We start from the raw sequence: 21,880 nt of genomic DNA, 5'->3' as shown, positions 1-21,880 counted from the left end.
GTGCAGGAATTTTATTTGCTATTATTTTAGAACCTCTATACAGTTTTCAAAACACATTTTTCTGTCTTTATTGTTTGAAGATTGGTTTTTATGCTGTATGAATGCATAATGTGTAGTTGAGTGTGTAATTTCTATTGACTGTAAACAGTTTGCATGATGTCACTGAAACGTGTTTGGCACGAGGCATTTTATTTTTCTATCATGACTGTGCAGCAGAACCCCCCACCCCCCAACGTTCTTGGATGTATGGCTGGCAGTGCTTGTTGTTTTTTGTCACCATGTCTCAGTAATCTGTGGGACTGCATACAACAAATGTCTTCAATCTGCTGTCTAATCACGGCTCAAACCAGGAGAACAATAACACGCTGACATCATACAGCAGATTATGGTGAATCTGCTCTGCTCTCACAGGGCTCTGCCAATCTGTTCCACCACTGCTACTGTTCCACACTGGAGGAAGTAGAATAGAATAGAACAGAATAGAATAGAAAGAAAAGATTTCTCAGGTATCTGTTATCTTGCACATTTCTTTAATAACTTGTTTTGTGTTTTTTTCTTAAAGTTGAGGTTCTAAACTTTAAAACTCTTCAACATAAAAATTAACCCCACTAAGAAACTAAAGCTTCATATTTTACAAATAGCAACTACAATAAGCTGAATTTCAAGCTATGTAATTTAGGATGAAAAACAGCCATAAAACAGAGTCTCAGAATAATTTCACCCGCTGGTTTTGTGATTATTCCCAGAAAGATGGCAATGTTCGTTTGATGTTCCATTTACAACGGGCTCCTACTAGGGCTGAAAATACAGTTCATTTACATGGAATTATCAAACTCGAAAATGCACAAAATGAATGAGAGCCATCCATGCATAATACATTTAATATTTAAAATGACTATAACCATATTTTATCTATATGGCCACGCCTTTAGCATATAACAGCCTTTCCAATCTCACCCTTGCAGAAACCAACTGTCACTCAAAGGATATTATTGCAGCCTTCCTACAAAAATATCAAGCTGGGAGTAGAATCAATTGGATGTGGTGCAAATGGTAATGATATAATCAATATGCATGCAAGTTCTGTGGTTTTAGATATGGCATTTAATCACACTAATTACTATTCTTTAAAGTGAGTAAGTGAAGCATGATGACACATTTTAAATGCCACACTTGTCCTCTCATTCTGGTTTGGCTTGTGCTTGAGAATTGAATCTCTTCAACTGAACAAATTGACTGTATGCAGTGAGCGAGGCAGCACTGTGACCTTTTCCCAAACAGTTCCACAGTACAGTGGAGCTCCAGTTTGATATCTACTGTGTACAATTGAAAAAGATACCGGTTGAATAGGCAACCCATTCCTCTAATTCTGCTGCAAATAAATCTATATGTCCTCCCTCCTGTCCCTCTCATACCTTTCTGAATCCACTTGTAGGAGACCCCAACCAATAAAACCTGATCTTCATAAGTCTTGAGGGAAGAGGCGGGCTAAGTTTGGGGAAATTGCTGAATGGAAAAGGCAATATATGGCTCAAAGATAAGAGAGAGCAGAGGGACTAACTGCTTAAGGCTCTGATTTACGCTCAGGATACAGAGACAGGAGTGAGGCCCTGAGCTAAATGGCTGTTGGCTGCAGACCATAGACTGTATAAAAGAAGTGGACGTAGCCACCATGACATCACTCATTGGTTTGTGGACTATCATTTTGAAGCCTGAAGTTTGGCATTTTGGCTGTCGCCATCTTGTTTTTTGGAGCCAGAGGGTGAAGCTAACTTGCTAGGTTATCAAGGTGCATCCGTAATTCATGTTAACTGTGATATTAAATGGGATGCTAAATTTGGATAGCGAAAAACAGGCAAAAACTAAATGTAGGCCTACTTACCAGAAAAAATTAACATCTGACCCCGTTTACTGTGCACACTTTGTGACTCATCTCTGTGAAAAGCGCTATACAAATAAAGTTCACTTACGTACTTAGTTCTTCCATTCCTTCACCATCTCTATCCACCTGACCATATTTCTTCACCCTCTAGATAGTAGCTCCTGTCCCCATCTGTCCTCAAAGATGGAGCAGAATACAATATGACAACCTACAAACATCCAGTGACGCCCAAATGAACAGAAATGAGGAGTAAAATGGTTTCGTACCCTGGGCCGAGCCTAAATGCCATCTGATTTTAAGGCAGGTTTGGTGAGGCGTCATGTTCAGTTCTTCAGCCCTCAACCTGTTTCTCACCATTTCTCTTTCTCTCTCTGCTGTATATTGGATAATAAATGACATGACATTCCATCAGCATATTTCTACATTTGCATGATGTGTGCATTTGTGTGTGTGTGTGTGTGCGTGCTCTCTGTGTGCATGTATGTGTTGCAAAGTTGATTGACTGATGGATGATGACAGGGCTGTCATGCAAGAGTTGTCATGCATTTTCATATTTGTCTGCCTGGAAAATGATGCACGCCTCAAATTCCTCCCTACTCACTTACTCACACACACACACACACACACACACACACACACACACACACACACACACACACACACACACACACACTTGAGAATGCACACAGATCTTTATTTGCACATGTACACATACATCCATGCCGACGCACATACACATGCAGGACATAAACACATACAAACAGTTTTGTGTCTATTGTGTCATACTGAGTCATGTGTTGGAGTTGTGTTAGCTACCACAGGCAGACAGGGCTTGCCCATAAGGCAGGAGACTCAGCCCCAGGCAGGAGAGAACAGATAGCGGAGCAAGGGCGGCACGGAGGGAATAGGGACAAGTGACAGGTAAAAAGAGATGCACTGATTACAGAGCAACAGGCAATCAAACTGAAAAATGCCTAAGGGATACTACTGCTAATAAAAATATACTTGAAGTTTTGGGGATCTGAGATTAAAGCCCTTGAGTCGTCACAGAATTCATGCTCTTGGTTGCTGAGTTCAAGCAGTTCCAAGATACATCTTTACCATGTTGTGAGCTATCCCAGACACTACAAGAGTTTGAATTTTGCGTTTGCAAAATATGATCTTAATAGTTATATTAGTTATAATTGGAGATGAGTCTGAGGTGGGAGATGAACAGTATCCAATTGTGGTGCAACAGGAAATTGGTGGCAGGGAAAGAGGGAGGAAGTAGGCCCACATATATGGTGACTTCACAAGCTTTCTGTTACAAATATGGAGTCTTGAAATTTTAAAAATATACACCATATTTTCTTCTTTCTTCATGTGTAAAATGGGTGGTGCCCCTTTAACAAAAGGAAATCAAACTGACCAACAGGGGAGAGAAGAAAAAGAAAGAAAGTGTTCTGTCCTCTCTCTAACTGTCAGGTTACTCCCAAGGTAAACACAGCAGCCAATCACAGCCCTGCTCACCACAATCACATCACTGAGAAGCAATCAGACTTGGTCAGGAGGCATATATGTTAAAGCACCCTGCTCAGAGAACTGTTAGCTTTACGCTGAGTATTGCTGAAAACACATCAGCATCTCAGACACCTCATCACAGTGATCTCTTTCTCCCTCTCTCTTTTTTTCCTCTCGCTCTCCCAATCGCCACCTCTCGATCTTTCTCCTGCTCCCCCTCGAACAAACACACATACACACACCAATACTCATTACAGCCATCCTCATTGCCCAGGAAGTGGAAGCGATAGCTCTTTTCTAGTTATTTCCATCACCCCTCTGCTTTGCCAGCTCTTGGCCTCCTCTAAGATAATACCCATTTATCCCACAGGGTGTTTACACAAGTGATTCAGGTTAAGTGACTTGCTGAGAGGAATGACAGACAGCAGCTTTCCTTTATTCAAAGAAAATTGGATTCATCAGCCGCTGCTTAATGGTTGCATTCAAGTTTTTGACTACACTCCATCTAACACATTAGTAGGTGTTTATAGTGTATTTATCTGGCTTTGCTTATATGTTTGCCTGAATAAATGTCTAGACCTTATGATCTAAATAAGGGAAACCAGGTTTAGAAGAACATGCTGTTGGTTTTTCACAAACTACAGTGATAAACAGCCCTATCTCCACTATGCTAATATGGAGTCTTTTTGCATGTTTCCACCTATTTGCATGAAGTGTATTTTAATGTTTTACTGGGGAACTTGAAGAGCAGCAGCAGATCCCGAGGTCGTTTTAAGGTTATTTCAATTTGGCTGCTCTGTAGGTTACTGTAGAGGCACAAGCATAAAAAATGCCTTTCAGTAGTCATCTGCTTGATTAATTTGTTTTTAAAAAATTAATTCTCAATTAATTTATTCCCTTTTCCTCTCTCCTGCTTCTTTCGTCTTTGAAAGAAATCTATTCTATTCTATGTAGGCACTTCTGGCCCTGTTCAATTACACGTGAAATGCCGCATAACTGCTTTAGAATAACCTGTGATCAAAAGAGAAGGCCAGGTTAAGTACATTTTTAACAGAGTCCAATATTAGTCTATTAAACATAATGTTAACATAGACAGGAACATTTATAATCTGTGGCTAGAAGTAGTAGCATCCAGGTAATGATTAAAAATAAATTAAATAGTCTTCAGTATATGCAGGCTGGAAAGCCAAAACAAAGAGCAAAAAGTAACTAAATACCGCAGAACTTCAGAGTTGGATGTTAATTCTCAGTTTGTTCAGCAATACTAGTGAACCTTTCACATTACACAAACTCATTACATTTAATGTTAATATCAGAAATATTGCTTATGCCAACTCAGGAGGTATCTGCTAATTATTCAGAAAAGTTAAGTTGCACATGTTCACACTTTTTGTGTTGAAATATTTTAGCTGTGGCTGGGACTCCACAGGCTGAGGGGAATCTTTCATAAACTGGCCCAATAATGGCAAGACGTAGAATCACAGTGTACAAGCAGCTTAAAGGAGCAGATCACCACAAAATGAAAATTCAGTCATTATGTAGGCCATTTACCCTCATCTGAAGCTATGAACAAACAGTGAGTTAACCCCACAAATGCTACTCTTTACTTTCAAAACACTTGCATGACCTGTCTGGAGAACATGGATGGACATTTGATGGTTTATTGGTGGAATAAAATGCCTTGTTAACTGAAGTAGGAGGTTAAGATGGACAGGTTTGCTTTGTGTTTGGTGGTGTTAGAAGCTGGACTTTCAACTGAGTTTGCATTTTGGGGTAAACTATTCCTTCATCCAGAATAAGAGCCTAACTGGAGAATAACATGGTTAGTTGCTCTGTGTGTTTGGGTAATATTGTTTCTGATTTAATAAAAAACTAGATTTCACTGATAATTACTTTCTATCACTATTTACAGTATTACTATATATAACACTCCTCCACATAATCTCAGATTCTGTCTAGAAATGAAGAAAAAAAGAAAATAATAGGAAAGACACACTACAGCTGCATCTTGAATCCTTTTCCAATCTTCTCCTTATGGTCTCTAACCTGCCCACCTTTCTAATGGGTGTTAGACGGTGAACCATTTCATTGTAGTTTATTTCACTAGTGGAAAGGCTCTCTCATCGTAATTAGTTTCTGCGGGACAACAAACCATCAGAAGTGTGAGCCTTGTTTCTGATTTATGAAGCATTTAAAAGGTTGCAGGGCGGGGGAAAAAGACAAAAGGTTCCCGACTAAATAAAGCAGGCCTCAGCTAAGCTCTCAAAGCCAATGTCACACAGAGAGAGAAGAGGGAGAAAGTGAGAGAGGATTCATGATTAACTTTCATTTCCTATGCCTTATTATTCCTTCCCCAAATGAAATTTCAGTGAAGGAGATAAATCTTCCGGCAGTGGCCGTGCACCTAACGTCCAGGAATAGCTGCTCGCCACTGCTCAGCTTATTGCTTTAAATTCACTGCAAACTAGCTGTCTAGCTTGCCCCAGCAATATGAAAGCCTGTGTTACTTTAGTGTGTGTGTGTGTGTGTGTGTGTGTGTGCGGGAGAGAGAGGAAATAAGGTCGTCAGTCAGTCTACCTCAGATTGATAGTTATAGACATGGATGGTGGATCTATGTGTGTGTGTGTGTGTGTGTGTGTCTGTTGGCCTGTGTGTGTTCATATATGACATGCATGTGAGTGTTGATGTTCGAGGCTCCAGTAATGGTTTATATAAGGAGATCAATAGAATTGAAAGCATGACTCACACAGCCTTTTAATCACATTCCTCTCAGCTGATTTCTAGATGGACACATGGATAAGTAGATATTGATGTCATGGCTCAACCATCCATCCTGCTCATAATTCTATTGTTGTGGAAAGGCCGACTATCGGCTCTCCTTTGTTCTTAGAGCCAACCGGTAAAGACCACTTTCCTTTTTCTCATTTATTCCAACCACACAGTTGGACTTACTCTACTTCACTGACACCAGTTCTGAGACGTTAATGCTTTTCCATCGGATTTGCTTGATGAGCACATTAAATAAATAATATGATATTGCAAAATAGACTTTCCAATGGGAAATTTGTCTTGCAGCCAAGTAAAACACACACACACACAGATTTGAACATAAAACATTTGATAACATTTTTTTAAACATTTGATAATACCCACAACACAAGCTCACATAAATATATGTATATCAGTAACAGTATGAATGAAAAGATATCTTAAGTTATCTCATCTTTCACATTAAGTTTGAAAGATTTTGGTGCTTACCAGGCAGTGCGGATCCAAACATGGATGTATTATGAGAATTGGATACCAGACTAGATGGCGCCCATTTAAGTAGTGGCAGTACCGCTGTAAGCAAGGCTTTCCATGCAGTATCCACCTCCATCCATAGGTGAGATGAAAAGACACTACTGAGTTGCATTATGGGACTTGTAGAATCTAGGGTTTTTTTTAGCTCGACCCATCCTATTGACTATATGGGTGACTTACAGAACATAGGTCAATAGTATGGGTGTGACATACATTTTAAAAATTGACTTTTAAAGTTTTAAACTTTATGGTACAATACTAAAACACTGGCGTGCTCTTGTGAAAGTGCTACATCAAACATTATTAAAGAACAATATATCATTGTCAAATAAATAGTGATACATTGGTATAACTATTGCAAAAATGAGACAGTGGAAAAGATGATTGAGAGCCTTGATTTGCTAGTAAAATTCACATAAACCACATTAGTTCTCGTCACACATATGCAAGTTTTTATGGCAAGGTTTTCTCTGTCTGAAGAGGATAAACATGCTCAAGCATGGAAGTGAGTTTTTCATCAGCCTTTCACTTATTCCACCATCTGCTACCATGAAAAACTCTCAAAGCTTTAGTTCCATTTTTAATGGAAGAACAGAAACCCACTTTCTGTTTTGTGCTGTGAAACAAACCTGCAGATTTCCAGCAAAAATCTGAACAAATACCTAAATTAGTGTGGAGTGCGCTGCCATTCTTCTTAGCAATGGTCGAGATTGTTAACAATGATTACATTAGCACAATCATTAGCACAATTAATGTGCTAACGTGATAAAACACAATTAGACTGTAATCAACTGTTTTGCATTGTCTGACATTGTGCATCCTTTAAGCATTCATACCTTCAAATTAATATGTCATACTGTACTTCATACCAAACAGCATAGTGCTGATTAGGTCTTAATAGTCTTAGCAGAAACTTGATTAGGACTCTGTTGTAAACATTGTGAAAAACATAATTAAGGCCCAGTAAAGAATTAAACAGAACAGTCATCATGAGCCTTGGGAAATTTTGTGGTCCAGTTTAGGCTTTGGAAGTGCTGGAAATTAGTTTGCCCAGTCCCTGCTACGTCAGTACAGTCATATTCCCCATCTTTTATTGATATTCATGATGACTGAGCCATTTGCCCACTTTCTGTTCCAACAATGGTCCACCCACCAGTTATGAAAATGTATGGACATGTTTGGAGACCGTGGAGACTAGCGGACCAAGCGTGTGTCCTCTCCTAGTACCTTTGAATTATCTATCTTGCTTTATCCGCCACCCTGGCCTGCACATACTGTACACAATTTGCATGCTTGCTCATACTGTACTGTACCTCTGCAGTGGGAGGATGGCTGACACCAATAGGCCCTTCAATCAAATGTGTGCTAAGCAGTATTTCACTGTAATTACGGGTATGAAGCAGAGCTGTACACGTTTAGTACCGCAGGTGGTAATTATTCTTCACATACGTAAATGAAAATGATTGACAGACAACGATGGACATGTAAAAAAATACAAAATCTCCCCCATAATCATTGTTAATTTGCATTAGCTGGTTATATCTAATGGGGGAATGTAATGATAGACTGATTATGCTTGTTAATTATCTCATGTCCTCACAACACCTCTCTTCTCAGTGTTTAATTATTCTGTGTTGTCTGTATCGTAGCTTACATCATATATAAGTTATAAGATATAGATTCTATAGACAATCATATGGTAAAAAAGACACCAAATTAATCATGTTTGGGATGTCATGTTATTAAAACTGAACTTTAAACTTGTTATCAGATGCGTATTGTTGGTGGTTCAAGCTTCCAGTCCATAGGGTCCAGACCCTGGTGTGCTGCAGTGCATAACTGGAAGGCTGTTTGTTTCTCTCCCTGTGTGCATTTATAATTTGTGTGTGGGTGTATTTTGCATATGGGCCCCTGTCAGACTGGGCAGTAGAAACAGGGTCCCTGTGGCTTGTGTGTGTGTACATATATGCTGTGTTTTTGTGTGTGTGTGTATGCTTGTGTCCCTCCACGGTGATGCAAATGATGCCAGCAGTAATGCCTTTGCAAATTTTTGACTTGCTTTGTCTTGGCCAATTCAGTCATACAGGTACAGTATTTACACAGATACACACACACTGGTCTATATGTGTGTGTGTGTGTGTGTGTGTGTGTGTGTGCACACAGAGATGCTTTAATGAGTGTGTTGGCAGCGTCTGCGTGAGTGTGTAATTGTTGTCAGACTTGGATCAGACAAATCCGTAGATTCTGGGAAGAATGAACTTGTTGACGGTGTGTGCTGGCTGCAGCAGGCTCATCTGAGTGTGGATTTGAAATGCTGCCTAAACTAGGAGAAGTGATGAGCAGAGCAGAGAAAAGGCCTTTAAGGGATGTATCACGTTCTCAGGCAATTAGCCTTTAGTCTAGGTTTTTTGTCTACTGCTGCTTGGTTCCTGTTGGTGGCACGGTCAATAGTTAATTAAAGGCTGACACAGGAGAAAGGCTTTCATACTACTGGAGAGTGGAACGGGTCTTCTCTGATTACCTCACTGAACCACACACCACAATCTTTCCCTAACCTTAACCGAGCTGTAGTTGTATATATTGTAGACAGCATGAATTTTAAAAACGCTGGCATTGGATGTATAACCATGGCAAACCATCGTAAATTAATGTAATCTGGGGTTTTGCCGAATCGTTCATATCAGTTCTTGTCTGGTGATAGGGTTGAGTTAATTACTTTCTGGTTCCGTCAGACTTGACGTAGTTGTGCATGAACACAGTTTTCCTGTGCAATGAGGGATTATTACTAACAGTTCGGATGACCTTATTTTAAGTTTTCTGTTCCAAATAAAAGGGCAGATAATCTGGCTAATCTGTTGGCTTGTTTATAAGTGTTTGGCCACTCGAGTTTCTTGCCTGGTTGTCAAGTAACTTGTAGAATACAATGTCATAACCAACAGAAACAGTGACCAAAACTACAAAAATTGCCCAAATTGCAATAAAGCAGAATATTCTACTTTAAAGGAAGCTTTGATGTATATAGACATATAAATAAATTCAGACAGTCATTACAGCACAATAGACCTTTTTCACAGCAGACATGTTGACTTGTCGTAGCAGGAAACGCACAGGTGTAGCTAATAACATACACTAACGATGGCTCTGTTCCACTTAAGTGTCCCAGTAAACTGTGCCAATGAGCAAGCTTAGTAGCATGAAACTGGAACACCTAAACAAAATTGAGCCATCATTATTAATGTTACTAATTACACCTGTGCTCCCTGCTATGACATATCAAAATGGCCTATTAAATATACTTTTCCTACATCCTGGTAAGTGTTCTTCGCTGTACATACCCATACTCATCGGTGCTCAAGTTTATTTATCTACAAAACAGGGGAAGACCTCATGGAAAATAACAGCAATTAGACCTCTGGCGGTCAGATCCTTTGATATTTACTTTTGATGATCTGCCCTTTATATGTATATTGTTTGATCAGCTCACAGCCTGCTGGCCGCTGTGTTTCGCTGGAAAATTAATCTTTTCAAAATCGACAGGAAAACAGTTTCTCTTCTATCGGCCTCGCTCCTAATGAATATATTAGCGGTCACTGACCAGAGAGCAATCTAGGGTTCCCACCAGTTCCCCTACAGCAGGGAGCAGACATCTTTCAACTAATGATCTACTTTACATTTGTTTTAATTAGGTGTATTTAAATAGCTCTGAGCAATAATTAACTAGCCAGAGCATCGAAGTGGGAGTAAGTGAGCGGGTAAGGCTTTTTTGTTGCAGGGTGGTGTTGTTGTTTTCCTTCTGCAGCTAGCTTCATCAGCCAGGGCACTGTGCCAAAACTGCATTAAAGGGAAGCTTGTTCTTTCTTCCCCTCTTCTCCTCTGAACATCTCCAGAGGGAAGAGGGTCTGCCTCTGGTCGCCGCACATCGCCTGCGTGACAACAAACAACCTGCCGTGGGACAGGTGCAGAATGAAAGAGCAGGAGTGCAAATCGACAGTCTAACGCAAATGTGATTGAGAAGACGGGGGAAAGACAGAAGGAAAGGTGGAGAGAACATTTGACATAGGAAGGGAGGCGGGTGAAAGTGGGCGAATGCTTCCAGGGCACAGCTCAAGATGGTGTTTGAAGTGCTCTGGGGGTCTCTTCCCTTTATTGCCTCTCTTAATGAGCTTTTTATGTTCTTGTGTATTTTACACACCATATGATGGTCGCCTCCTCCATGGCCTCCTGATGGATCTGTTCTTTTTCATCCGGCTATTCACCACTGCATGTAAATTTAATTATAAGCATCTGGTTAGTGAATAGGACTAATTAGCAGATAGGGACTAGAACATCAGGTCAGAGGCCCTTCTCTTCCTGTCCTCACACTCTTCCCTCTATCCCTCAGGCAGAGATTATGCTGCTTTTTGGCTGTGTTCATGCTTCTGGTTTTCAGTTTTTAGGACAGACTAGTTATAGCAATACCAATCTGTGTGAAGCCAAATAAGGTTAGGACAACTGAAGAGTACTTGAAAACAACTAGAAACAAGCTGTCAGGAAAATACGACGAATAACTTCAGCACAGCTGGGCTTACGGTAAAACAAGCAGTCTATAATTAGAGGAGAAAGGTGAATTCCGATTGAGGTGAGCACATAACCCATTAAAGGGGTTGTGTAGAAAAGAGAGGCTTCGGAAACTCCAAAGAAACAGTAAAGTTTGCTTTCAAAGATTCTGTGTGAACACCGTAATCTCAGAGCCAGGAGCTTCTCCCAGGGCATGTTTTCCACCAAAACATTGCCTATAATGATGCAGCCTGCAGGGTGTAGAGGTATCCCCACAGACTTTAAAATTAAGGCCTTTTTCTGCACCCTCAGTACTCAAAAACTTAAAAGAACCCCCCCCCCACCACCACCACCACCACCACATCACCACGATGCTTCTGTTAATTTAGGCTGTGGATAGCAGGTCCAGCAACATTTTCTTTTTTTGTTTAAAGATCTCAGCCGAGGTTATTTGTCTTTCCTAAATTGGCAAAGACTGCTCTTGTGTGTAAGCGAAAGATTGATTCATTCATTTGTTCTCTGGTATTTAAAAGCACACAGGAAGAACAAATGCGCTCTGGGTTTCTCTGGCCCATGAAATGATCTGACAGCTGATGTTTAAATGCTGATGCTCCTACTGTCTCTTTGTCATGTGATAGAAAGCTTCTACTTGCCTCATTTCCACAATCATTGCAGCATACAGCAGTAGGTTATAACTTATTGTCTATTGACGTTTTGCCACCAGCCAGAATGTCTGAGAATCTTTGGGGTTTTTTAACTTCTGACCTAATTTTTATCAGCATAAACCAGCAATTAGTGGCTAAAATGGACATTAGCCCCTGTCTGTCCTCTCTGCCTTCAGGAGGCCCTGGAAGTAATAGCCTTAGTCACACAATAACAACATGCTGTACAATATGTCAGAGTAGCCTTCACTAAATGGATGTGATGTTTTAATGAGGAACAAAGGGATGGTGTTGAAGAAAAGTGAGGTGGTGGAAGCAGGAATAGATGGAAGGACAAGAAGAGGGGGAGAGTCAAGCACAAGTGCTCTCTTACCTTGGAGGAGGACACGAGTCATTTAATTGTGCTGTAATGGAGGTCACTGCTTACATGGTCTTCTGGCAGTCAGCAACCCTTGGTCCCCCAACCAGCCCCACAGTCTGCAGTGCTCCATGACTAAATGTCTGATGTCTGTTAAGGAGATGAAGAGTGATGGTGGAAGACGATGAAACAGAAGACAACATGGAGGACCTCTAAGGCCTTGTTTCATTTAGTCCTCTGGTCACAGGGGGGAGTGATGACTGACAGTAGAGGTGACTTGCCTGTCTGCTCGGCTGATTCCCGCACTGACTGACTCTTCCCCTCTCCCGCTGTCTTTCTCTTTCTATCTACCTCGCTTGCACTCACAGACTTTTCCCATCTCTTGCTTTATCTCCCCCTTCACCTCTCTCTCTCTCTCCTGTGGATATCTGTCATCTAAAAGGAAGGTTTACTTTTAGAATAAACATGATAATGAGTTGGGATAAAGAAACAAGAAAATGTCAGACAAGTTACACAAGGAGATACTGTCTCTTGTCTTTTCTTTGACAATGCTAGGTCACAGCATTCACTTTGCAATCTTATTTCTTTGCACGAATGCTGCAAGCAGTTCGGGTCAGCTGTATTTTGGCAGGGGTCAGCTCTACAGAGGTCTATATTTCTGGGGCAACCGTGGTGTGTTTTGGCTTGAAGAGAAGTTTACAGTTTTTAAACTGAACCTACTGTAAGGTTGGAGTGGATGTATTAGTAAAGGAGCTTTCAGACAGCAAGTGGTTGTCACACAGTGACATTTGTGCTGTGCTGCAGCTACCAGCTACATGCATGCAGACCCACCGTTTACTGTACCATACATTGCTGTAGAACAAAAAAGAGAGACTGGTTAAAAAATGATTGTAGGTCAAATAAAGGATAATCTAACTTTGCGACTGATGTTGCTCCAAGCCCTTTTTTTCATTAATATCTTTGAAAACTGGGGTAATATAGATAATTTGAAGTACTCAGATACCATTTACTGGGTATAATTTGGATTGTTTTCCTTGTAGTGGTTCCAATAGTTGCCATGATTACACGGCAAGCTGCAGAAGCGAGCCTGAAGAGTTCAGTGATCATCAACTCTGGTGACAGTGGCAAATAGCTGCATGCACATACAAGAGTGGTAGTCACTGTCCTCTTTTGTCACTGCCACTGCTGTCTAAGGGCATGTTCAGACCAACATTAGCCCTGTGTGAAAAAATGTATTCAGTTGAAAGGGGCCAGTCCGTTGATGCAGCGAGGGTGCTGATGCGGAGGGCTCTGGCAAAACACCACAGGGTCGTCTGGAACTTGGCTTAACTTTCACTGCAACACAATGCAACTTCATCCAACAAGGCACTGCTCTGGCCAATCAAATAAGAGCAAGCACACATATAAATAAATACATTTGTAACGTGATGTGGTATTTCTACTGTTTACCTCACAATCATTGCAAACGAAGATAAAATTATTGCCACTCTGATAACTTTATAGTGCTGTCCTCTATTTGTAAAATTATAAACTGCTGAACAGAATCATGTCTGTACATATGTACACGGACAACACTGTTAGTCCAAATCAATAAGAAATAGTTAACAATCATTTCCACTCTGATGCCATTAAAGGGTCACAGCAGTGGTCTGTCAGAAGGAGTTGAACAAAAGAGTTTAACAGGAAAGATCCAGAACAAAGTTACTTGGTTTTTTATAAGGTCTGTCCTCATAAAAGAGATGATTAAAATGTTTTTGTGCAATGGGACGTAACATCGGTGAGGCTGGGAAACTTTTTGATATAGTCAAAGCAACACACTAGCTATCTTCTAAATGGCTAATAAAAGAAGTGTTTGTAGGCTTAATGTTTTATTTGGTTTATTGAGAAGGAATTGTGTCACATTAAGCTTTTTTCCATTGTAAACACAACACAAGCAGAGGCCTCAAAAAGTAGACAAGGGGACAGAATGAGAAGGGGAGGGGGGGCATAAACAAGTCAGGTCTGGCTGAGTGAGCAAGCTAATTAACTCGAAAAACTATAAAAATGTAAATTGCAATTTGCTACCGTCGGCATCTAATTAAAGCCACTGGAATGTTAAGGACCAAATTGAATTTGCTAAGAGAAGAGGAAAAATATATGATTTTGCCACATTGTCAGGTATCGATCGCCTACAGTGTCCTTCATTATAGCCATAGGGAGACAGAAAGACAGAGGGTGGAGAAGGGACGTGAAGAGGAAGTAGAGAGAGGTGAAGAGATGGCGCAGAGTGTAAAAAGGTTTGTACAGAGAATGCTAGAGAGACAGCTTCGGTGAACTAAGTGTTCCTGCAAAAGCAAAACAGTTTGGCAGAGACAACAAAACACAGTGCCTGCCAGAGACTGAGAATGTAATCAGAGCCAAATGGCCCTCCTAATACTCCACAGGTGCACAATGCAGACGGTTACATGATACTTGGAAGAATTATATGAAATGAGGATTGACTGGGACCTGCTACAAATTCTCATAAGGTACACCAAGCCTCTAACATCCTCCATGGCCCTGGAGTTAATTGTGTTAGCTTAATTGGTGCAGTGTATGTATGATACTTTGGTGTAATTATTGTGCATGCAAAATTGTGGTGGTTTATCTCGTTATGTCATGTCCTCTGGGCATGTGATTAGAGTATGATTGTACTTGTGTGGGTGTGTGCATGTTTGTATGTGAATGTGACTTTGTTGGAGTGTGTACGGGTGTGCATATGTGCATGCAGGCAGGTAAATAAAAAAATTATCCCTCATTGTTGAAGAGCCAAGCCCCTGCTTTTAAATGTCCAGTCCATTTCTCAATCCAAAATTGGAGGAGTATGAAAATAAATAAATAAATACCCTGGGGGGAAGCTAGCCAGCTACTGCACACACTTTATTTTTTACTCTTTCTGTTTTTATTTTATGGCTGCACAGCTCTGAATATTTAAGTTGTCATTATACCAGATGGGCGCAGGAAGGCTGAGGATTGTATGGCTTTTATTGAAGTAATAAACAATAATCACTAGCTCTCCGAACAAACAGGCCGACTGAATGCTCTGGCTTTCTCTACCATGATGTTAAATTCATAAAGCTAATGAGTGGGATTCTGGTGCGGCAGAAAGGTGAGTTTTTTGTGGTTTTGCATAAATTCACATCTCTAAAGCCTTTTCTCTGTTACCTCTCATTTATCCTCCTCAGTCTCGCCTGTGTGTGAAACAGGATCCATCCACTAATGAAGCTTGAAAAACACATAATTTCTTTTATTTTCTCCCTCTCCTCGCTCCCAAAACAAAACATCTATCATTTCAAGTTAAAAATGCTGTGTGTGAAGGGTAGAATTGAACTCATTTGGAATGGAGTCTAGACAGCTCATTGTGGAGCCAAGAGAGCAAATGTAGCTGATAAGAATGAAAGCTCTGATGGACAAATTTACAAGCAGCCATGAATCCTTCCTTTTCTTTTCTCCTTCCATTTCTTCCCTCCCTCCCCGGCCTACCTGCATCCCTGTCGATGGTTGCAGTTTGTTAGCCCAGTAAAAGTTATATGTGCAGAAGAGAGGAATGGTCTGTCTGTTGCTGGCATGAGTTACAGGCTGCAGTAAACAAACTTGAAAAAGGCTGTAAATAGACTGAATCAGGATGGCAGCTCCAATAATGCATTAACAAGAGCCGCTAGGCTGCTCCAGATATGCTACTGTGGGTGTACTGTATGAGTCTGGCATGTGTGTGTATGAGTGCACATATCTGCCTGGATGTATCCCTAATTCTTGTTGTTCCCTTGAACAACCAGACTTATAACCCTCTCACTCACTCTGCAAGTCTTCCTTTAAGTAATAAATTCCTTCCTTTGAGTAAATATTTAAATAATCTCCTTATGGTAATATGTTACTGTGAGTGAGCATTTGCACTTTTTTTTTAGCACGGATGTGTGCAGGAGGGTAGAGAAAATAGCAGAGAAATCTGCCAATATAATGCTAATCTAAAACAACAATAACACAAGCTACAGCCTCAGAAAATACCATAGAGTTAAATAAACTCCTGTCAGAGGTAGCATTTATTAAGGGGATATTGTACTGGATTGCAATGTATTGTCACATATTCTTGTTATTTTGTCCACCCCCTGTATGTATGAGCTTTTAAACAGCTGCCAGGGAATTTGCAGACTCCACTGCCTTAATACTTTGTGTCAACCTATATTACATTAAAGGGGAACTCCATCGATTGTACACATCAAAGTCTGTCTGTCTTGTGGAGTGCTACTGCAAATGTGAAAAAAGTAGTATAAAGCCTTCTGTGGCTCCAGAGGGAGCTGTGCAAAGTCTGATAAATGCATATGATAAGTGATGCCACTTGAGTCTGCGTCACTTGGGGTTGAAGACCACAAGTTGGAAAATGAAAGAAATCTGGGTTTGTGGAGTTAGAAAGAAGTGAGTTTCCCAGACCTCTGTAGGCCGCTACTCATCTCTGCTTGAGATCTCATTCCCAGGGCGTCAAATAAGGACGTTATGTCACGCCCCTCGCCCCAAGTTACCCTTTGGCGTTAGTAGGAGACGTCTTCAGAAACGATGTAAAGTCCACATTAACTTTTGGTTTCACATGGTTCACGAAGCCCTGTCTCCTGGGTGAAAGTCCTGGGTTTGTTTAGCCCATCCAACCACACCTCCTGATTTCATAAAGGCTTTCTGGCAGCCATGTGTGTCTAATACAGAAAAGACACCTGTACATATGGCGGCGAGGGGTGTGACAAAATGTCTGTATTTGACGCCCAGGGAATGAGAACAGGCTGGACAAGTACTCTTTTCAAGGAATCACTGTACAACTTACTGTTTGTCATGCAGTTATGGTAGCATTTCCTTTCCTTTGACTCACTCTTGTTTCTTCAACTCTATCCTTCTTCCTAACACTCACAACCGCAAACATTCGCAGATGCTAAAAGCTGAAAGGGACAAGGCCGTATTGATTGTACGACACTTTCACTAAGCAGTGTGTTATTTATATTTATATCAATTCAATTTCATAAAAATGTATAGTCAGTAGTATCATTCATTTATTACAGACAACACACATGCATGCACACACACGCATATTGATCAAAAGTAAAACACTGAGGGAGTAAAACTGAGTGAGAACGACCATACATTCATGAGTTGTCGAAAATGACAGTTAACGATTACCTCAGTGTTGTTTTTTATCAAATGAATAAAGACATTCATATTTTTCCTCCCTACTGCTTGTGGCACCTGGGGCCATTTTTTTTTCCACCAACTACTTTCCAACTTTACATATTCCTTGCCTTAAGAACAAAATAATTTATTACAACAAACAACCTATTAATAAGAAATCAATATGAGACTCCCAGAAGTGTTTTGCGCAAAACGTTAATGAATTTTTAAAAACATCTTAGGTGAAACAAATTGAAAAACTGAAGAAAGTAAAGTAAGAGGGTGCTGGATACCAGATACACTGAAGTAAATGATATGAAACAGAACAAAACCTGGTGAAATTAGCTTTTTGTATGCAAACAGTGTTAATGATGAAATTGTTCTGTGAGTGCATGAGAAAAGAGGGAGCGTGATAGAGGAAAAACAACCTTCTGGCCCTTCTGGAGGGGTAAAGCCATTAAACAGCGTATTTATTGCTCCCACATATCATTTTAATTTACATTTATGGGGTCGTTGATATCTGTTAAACATGTATTTATGCGTCGTGAGTTAGTGTTTCATATTGCCAGGCTCATTTCCTTTTATTTGACCTCCAAGTGCCTTTTGCCTGCCGCATGTGCGGAATCAGAATAACGTTTCTCACATTTGTGTTTTTTCTTTTTGAAGCAACATTTCATGTTGTCACATATTACAGCAATAAATACATAATACAGCTGATATTTTAAAGAGCAGAAATTCTATGTCTTGAAATTTCCAAACCTGGTCTTTTTGTTGTTTCAACCACCACATCTTCCATTGTATCGTGTACAGCATATTGTATTTCAACCTGTCTCAACCTTCTTGACTGATTCACTTTGTTTCTCTTGACCCATGCGTCATACTGTCTCTATTTATGTTGCGTTTTTAAAAAGACAATGTACAAGAAAATACAGTGCTGCTGAGAATTCTTCAGTCGTTTGTATTTTCTTCCAGAGCAGCTGGTCTTTAATGCTCAACTATGGCACATTTGAGCTACTTTTATTGTCAAACCATTAACTTGAACAAACATACAAGCAACCACTCGCAGGTAAGACACGCACACAGATACACACATAGAAAATAGCAGACTGTGAATCAGATGCTGCAGCCTCTGTAAAATCTCTTTGTTTATACTGCAGGGCATCAGGCTCCATGCAGCCTTGTGTGTCTGTGTGTGTCATGTGTGTCTTGGTGGAGACCAAATTGCCCTTCTCTCTCTCTCTCTCTCTCTTTCTCTGCTTGCAGGAAGACCATACAAAGCCTTGGTACAGAAGGACACAATGAGGTGGCAGCTTCGCTTGGCTGGCCAGGCATAGCCGGAACAGGAAGAGAGATTACCTCCCAGAGGGTCTCTGTCGGTGGGTTTGTGTACTTGTGAATCCATGCATGTGTGTGCGTGTGTGTGTGTGTGTGTGTGTGTGACATCCTTTTCCAATTAGGAACACATTCATCTCTTTGCCACTAGGGTCATTGGTGCATTATCTTCTTTTTGGAAAACACAGCCCTATCTCTGCATAGTTTCTAAATGTCAGACCAAACTACATGAGAGGATGCTGTAAAAGTATTTAAAATACCTGGCAGTTTGTGCAGTGTGAGAGAACATGTTACAGAGGTGTAGCTTTCAGTGTTGGGCAACACAGTGTATGTATATGTATGTTTGAAACAATCAAAAAATATAACCATGAGGAGTGGGGTTGAACTTGACTATTACATCCATTCATCCATAACTATACGTACTTGTCATGGGTGGGTCTGAAGCCTATCCCAGCATGCAGTGGGAGAGGGGGAGTGGTAGCAGGATGCCAGTATATAACAGTGCAGTATAAATGCATAATAATAATAGTTAGCTAAGCATCAATTATGTTCAAAGAAAAATCAGAGCAATCTACCAAATGAACTTCAACATCAGCAGTCTTGAGCACACACCCGTGTCAGTGAAATAAAACAACCTGTACGAACTTATAACATTTTCCCATCCTTGTTGCAGTTGTGCACCTGCCAGCTCCACCAGCTTGCTTACAGTTCCACTTTGTAGTGGAAATTAAATTTTCACATATGCACTGAACAATTCTGTGGCACACAGGGAGGTACAGTTATACTTCCCCAGGTGATGATAAGATAGGAAAACAAAAAAAAATAAACTGAATATAGACCAATAAACCAAAGAGTCCCACCCCTAATAATATTTGTATGTAATATAATGTATGAGCTAACACAGATCCTCAGAGCCAACTCTGTAATTCTATATGGACTTCAAACTTATTTTAACAAGAGGACAGAAACCTGCAAACTGTCAAGAGAGGCAAAAATCCCAACAGACAAACTGTACTGCACAAATGCATCCATTGAAAGGATATTATGGAAATTCTGTTAAGGGTGTTTCCATACAGCTTCACCTTAGTTTATTTCTATACTTTTCTGACATTCAAAAGCAATAATAAATATGTTATACAGTGCCAAGTTAAAAAGTGCTTAGAGATATCAGTTTCGGTCGTTCGTATCAAATGTCAGTATGTTCCTGGGAAGATGCTGAGATCTATCCAAAGTTCTCCTCCTCCGGAGGTCAGCAAACCCTTTATACGACAATGTCAATGGTCAATTACTGTCAATAACTATTTGGTTTAATTTAGTACCATGGCATATCTGTTTTTTACGGAGGCCCCCAAAGGTCACAGCAAGATTTTTTTTACGGAGGCCCCCAAAGGTCACAGCAAGATTTTTATATGTTTTGCATTCGCTCACAATATGTTTTGCTATCCCTTGCAATATTTCGCGTTTTCTCACAATAAAATTTGCGTTCTGTTGCAATACTTTTCCGTTGCCTCGCAATACTTCTTCCATTCCTTCGGAGTCATATGTCTATTTCCGCTCAGCTACTCCCAGCGCAACGCTCCAGTATGTCAGCTCATTGAATTTCACTTTGAACTGGGCATTAAGTTTGCTGATATAATACTACAGCTCAATAGGCATGCATTGTGTAATTAGAGAAAGTAAACTTAAACAAACTCTTAGATCAAGAGGTCTCTCCAGAAGAAAGCAGTATGGTAATCTGCAGGATGCTATCGGTTTCATTAATGAACAGTTACTGTACTCTGCACTGTACTGTACCCCAGAGGGGTTTCACTGAGGAAAAGGAGACGTCTCCAAAGGCAGAATTACAGATGTGCAGCTGAATGTATCTCATAAAGCTAATGTGCTGTAAGAGTAAAAACAAAAAGAAAAACAAGGTGACTGAAATGCTGTAAACATTGTCTGCTCTTTCTGTGGTTCTGTCACAGAAAGAGCAGACAGCATTGAACAACTTGCAGAGATACATCAGGAATGCAGACCAATGCGAGTTGGAAAGCTTTTTACGTTTTTGCACAGGGTCCTCTGTTCTTTGCACAAAACAAATTCAAGTAACCTTCAGTGCTGAAACAGGTTTTAGTAGAAGGCCTTGCTTTAAGTGTTGAGCAATAATGATGTTCCTTATACATACAGCTCCTACCTAGAGGTTTGATAATGTTCTATCTTATAAATGCTTTGCAATGGACATCATACAAGGTGAGGTGTCCATAAACAATGCTAAATGCATTAACTTGAGAATCTCCACACTCCCTTCCAATACAAATAGACACACGGCTCAGAAGGAATGGAAGGAGAAAAGTATTGCCTGTGATCTGTAACAGTTCATTAAAAGATGCTGTTGTATTTCATCTTCATCACAATACATCATGGGACATTCTTTAGTTTTTACATAACAGCTCCATGACACTACAGCTCTCACAGGAATCTGCCAACAGAAATAAGCCACCAGACAACTCTAATGCTCTCTGACAGATTTTTATTTTTTTATATTTTGATCACCTCTGTGCCTTTATTATCAGTTAAGTTTTTATATTTAATTAACCCCCCATGTTTAAAATCATTAATTTTACTAAAGATAATTTTGCTAGTTAAATCACACCAGTCTATCTGTAGATGCTGGTGTTCTGTAATAAAATCTACATATAATAATTTATAATAAGGGCCATATCTTGCTTTGCCTCATCTTTTTCGCCACATGGAGCGATCACCAACCCAGAGAGCATTTCTAGAGATGGCAGCATTTTTAATAAAAGCAATTTTTAATCTACTATCAATCTCGACTGCTTCTAACCCCCGTATTCTTTGCTTTTATACATTAATTCTCTTTTGGTCACTGCCCTGATTGTGCCCCAAATTAAGTTGACACACTGTTTAGTTTGATTATCATTTTGTTGGGTGGAGGAAGAATGTTGGCTAACAAAAGGAGTTTGGATGAGATGAAGGTTTTGACCTTGTTTACTCTTGTTTTGAAATTAATGTTTTTGTTTTCCCATTTCTTCACCTCTTCTTTAATTTCACACAGTTTTTTTCTCCCAGTTTCTTTCACCAGATTCTCTGTTACAGATGTTCAAATGAAGTATTTTAATTTCTTGTTTAAGTTATTCACTC

General features: G+C 40.1%; 1 protein-coding gene across 2 annotated transcripts in view; it reads right to left on the bottom strand.

Moving 5' to 3' along the window:
* The window catches only part of LOC122861989, a 98,674-nt gene that overhangs the window by 28,779 nt on the left and 48,015 nt on the right, over window positions 1-21,880 (bottom strand). Inside the window, exon 4 of one of the 2 annotated variants that reach the window (XM_044167135.1) lies at window positions 12,257-12,391. The exons of the other annotated variant lie outside the window; for it this stretch is intronic. Within the exon in view, the coding sequence (XP_044023070.1) occupies window positions 12,257-12,278 (22 nt within the window). The 5' untranslated portion in view covers window positions 12,279-12,391. The remainder of the gene's footprint in view (window positions 1-12,256; window positions 12,392-21,880) is intronic. 2 annotated transcript variants of the gene reach the window in all.

The sequence above is a fragment of the Siniperca chuatsi genome, linkage group LG15 (assembly GCF_020085105.1).
Source record: "Siniperca chuatsi isolate FFG_IHB_CAS linkage group LG15, ASM2008510v1, whole genome shotgun sequence".
NCBI classification, from domain to species: Eukaryota; Metazoa; Chordata; class Actinopteri; order Centrarchiformes; family Sinipercidae; genus Siniperca; species Siniperca chuatsi.
Note: the sequence above shows the minus strand (reverse complement) of the source record. Positions and strands in the feature narration are given on the sequence as shown.